The sequence below is a fragment of the Aspergillus ibericus genome, assembly GCF_003184845.1.
Source record: "Aspergillus ibericus CBS 121593 unplaced genomic scaffold BO80scaffold_39, whole genome shotgun sequence".
NCBI classification, from domain to species: domain Eukaryota; kingdom Fungi; phylum Ascomycota; class Eurotiomycetes; order Eurotiales; family Aspergillaceae; genus Aspergillus; species Aspergillus ibericus.
In genome coordinates, this window is record NW_020292137.1 from 168,897 (window position 1) to 172,447 (window position 3,551).

At 15.7% G+C, this 3,551-nt stretch overlaps 1 protein-coding gene across 1 annotated transcript; it reads left to right on the forward strand.

The window, feature by feature from the left end:
• Positions 1 to 107: 107 nt before the first annotated feature.
• On the forward strand, positions 108 to 281 carry BO80DRAFT_362678 (uncharacterized protein; the record flags this gene model as incomplete). The annotated part of the gene is made up of 1 exon (XM_025716068.1): positions 108 to 281. A coding segment is annotated over one exon (174 nt), but the record flags the coding sequence as incomplete, so codon positions are not given.
• Positions 282 to 3,551: the final 3,270 nt, after the last annotated feature.

Consider the following 3,551-nt stretch of genomic DNA (forward strand, 5'->3'; position numbering starts at 1 on the left):
ATATAGTATATCCTGGAATAAATTATAAATCTTCTATAAATAATTATCTAAAAATTTAAAAAAAATTATTTATCTAAGCTTATTACCCACTACCTTACTAGTTCTCTTTATTAAAAAATTTAGAAAAAAGATTTAGATTCTATATAGATTACTATATTTTAAATATAATTTTTATTAAAGATTACTACCCGCTCCCGCTTATAAAAAAATCTTTAAATTATTTAAAAGAAATATATTACTTTACTAAAATTAATATTATTAGTATTTTTAATAATATCTAAATTATTAAAAAATAGAAATAGCTAATAGTATTTTATACCTATTTTAGATTATATAAATTACTAGTAATATTCTTTGAATTAATAAAAATCCCAGCCATCTTTTAATATTATAATAATAATATACTCTAAAATTATCTAGACGTCTTCTATATAGTATATTTAAATAATATTTTAATTTATAACTATATTTAAATAAAGTATATAAAGCATATTCAGCTAGTCTCTATAAAATTATATCAAACTAAATTTTTTATTAAAATATTAAAATATAAGTTTATTATTCCTGAGATTAAATTTCTAAATTTAATTATAGGCTGTAATAAATTCTATATAAATATAAAAAAATTAAAATTATTATTAAATAATTTACCTTAGTCTATGTAATAAATATATAAATCTTTTTAAGATTTAGTAACTTCTACCACCATTTTATCTATAATTTTTTAAAACTTATTATTTCTTTTATATAATATATTAAAAACATATTCTTTTTATCTAGATTTTTATATATTAGAATATTTCAAATTATGTAAAAAATGTTTTACAGAAAATTTAATACTATAGCTATTTAATTGGACCTAAAAAATAATATTAAAAATTAATATTTTAAATTATATTTTTATTAGAATTTTATCTTAGAATAGTAAAAATAAATTATTATATTTTATAATTTTTTTCTCTAAGAAATACTACTTAATTTAATATAAATATAAAATCTATAATAAAAAACTACTTATAATTATCTACTACTTTAAGTAATACTCTAAATTTAAAGAAACTTTATTTCTAATCTAGATTATTATTAATTACTATAATCTAAAATACTTTATATTAATTAATTTTTGATTAGTATTAAATTTAATAATTAAAATTTTTATTTTATTTTAATTTTATAATTATATTTTGTCCTGAGCGCTATAAAATTAAATCTAATAATTTAATTAAAAGATTAGAAAATTTTTTTAAAAAAAAATAATTATTATATTAGATCTAGACTATACTAAAATTAGAAAACCTAGATTGTATTTATTTATTTATTTAGATTAAGGAGGACCCCGAACCCGGAACTACTAAAAGAAACCTTATATTTAATAAATATAAAATATTTTTAGATTTTAAATAATTATTTATCCAAGCTAAGAAGGACCTTAAATGTAGAATTACTAAGAAAGATTCTAAATTTAGTAAATATAAAATATTCCTAGGCTCTAAATAACTATTTAAATAAGAAAAATCTAAAAACTTTTTTAAGAATACCTTAGTTCTAATAATCTAATTTTAGAATAGTATTACTTCTAAAAATAAGAATTATAACTATTACCGGAAATCTAAACTACCTTATAAAATATATATAAAAAAATAAATAAGTATAAAATATACTAAAAATATTAACTATTAATAAAAACTACTATCTAGATATTTCCTTAATTTTTTATAAGAGAAAGAAAATTTATAATTCTATAGAATTATCTCCAGATCTCTAACTATAATAAAATAAAGCTAAATTAATTTAATTAATATATAATAAACTATTCTTAAAATATCTAAAAAATTTATATATATATCAATTTTTAATTTAAGAATATTACTAGCCCAACCTCTACCACTATATAAAATAATAAATAAAAATTATTATATTTATTATTATATTACTCTATTTTAGATAATTAGATAAAATATTTTAAAATTTTTATTAATCCCTGAATATGTCTAGCAGGATATATCTATAAATTTTATTATAGATTTATCTTAAAAATTATAAATATAATATTATACTAGTAATTATTAATAAATTTATTAAAATTATTAAATCTGATATTCTATAACTTTATTATTAATATTATTAAAGTAGCTATAATATATATATAATATATATAGAAACTATATAGTTTTCTTATATTTAGTCTCTAATTAAAGCTTCTAGTTTATAGCTAAATTCTAGAAATATTTGGTTTAATATCTAAATATTACTAATTAATTATTTCTTATTTATTATTTTAAAATTGATAGCCTGATAGAACAGATAAATATTATATTAAAATAATATTTTTATATTTATATAAATTATTTATAGAATAATTAGAGTACCTAACTTTTCTTAGCTAAGTTTATTTTAAATATTATATATTCTAATATTATTAAGACTATATTATTCTTTACTAACTATAGCTTTTATCTATAAATAAAATTTAAACTTATATCTATCCCCAATTAACCTACTATTGAAGACATGGAGTAATTTATTATAAAAATATATATTATTATAGAATTTATAAAAATTAAAATAACTATAATTTAAACTAAACATATAGAATAAACTAATAAAAAACACTATTTTAATTAAAGATTTTAAAAAAATTAAAAAGTCTGGCTAGACACCTGATTTATTAAAAATTAATAATTTAATAAGTAATTTACTTAGAATATTCTAGACTTTTATCTAATTAAAAAAATTATTGATTTTTATATATACTACTTAGAACTTCTACTGAGTATGAAAATGTATCTAATATTTAATATAAATTTATTTATTTTTATTAATAATAATTAATTATTAAATTAATATTAATCCTTTTTCTCTTATATCAAGGTCAACGGAACTAAAGAATGAAAAATTAAAAATATATTAGTTTTTTTTTACAAAATTATCAGAGATAAGGCTGCCCCCAATTAATATATTTTATTAAATTAATAAAATAAAAATATATTAATTTTATTATTAAACTTGTAGAATAACTAGAAAATATTTAATAAATTATTAAAAATTTTTATTATTATTATTTATATAAATTCTAATCTTTACTTTATAAAAGTTTAATTTAAAGAAAAAAAAGTACTATCATAGTATAATCTTCTAAATTAGAAAAAATTTAATTAAATCTTACCGCCAGTATATAATTTTAGATATAATTAAAAATAATTTATTTCTCAAACTCTATCTATAGTCTTAAGCTATATCTTATCTATTAATCTATATATAATTTAATTAGTAGCTAGCTCAGTATCAAATCTTAATTATTATTATTATCTGAACCCTGCTCGCCTGTTAGAACCCACTATCCTACCACCCCTACCTGCCTGCACCTTGACACTAAGGATATATATATTCTAGAAAAAACTAGACTATATCTTATATAGATACAGTCTTTATATATAGTATTAAGATGATCTGCTTACTCAAGTAGTCTATTATAATAAATATAATATTAAAATTATAATAATCTTCTAAGAATATTTAGAAGTCTATTAATCAATATTATCACAGGCAAT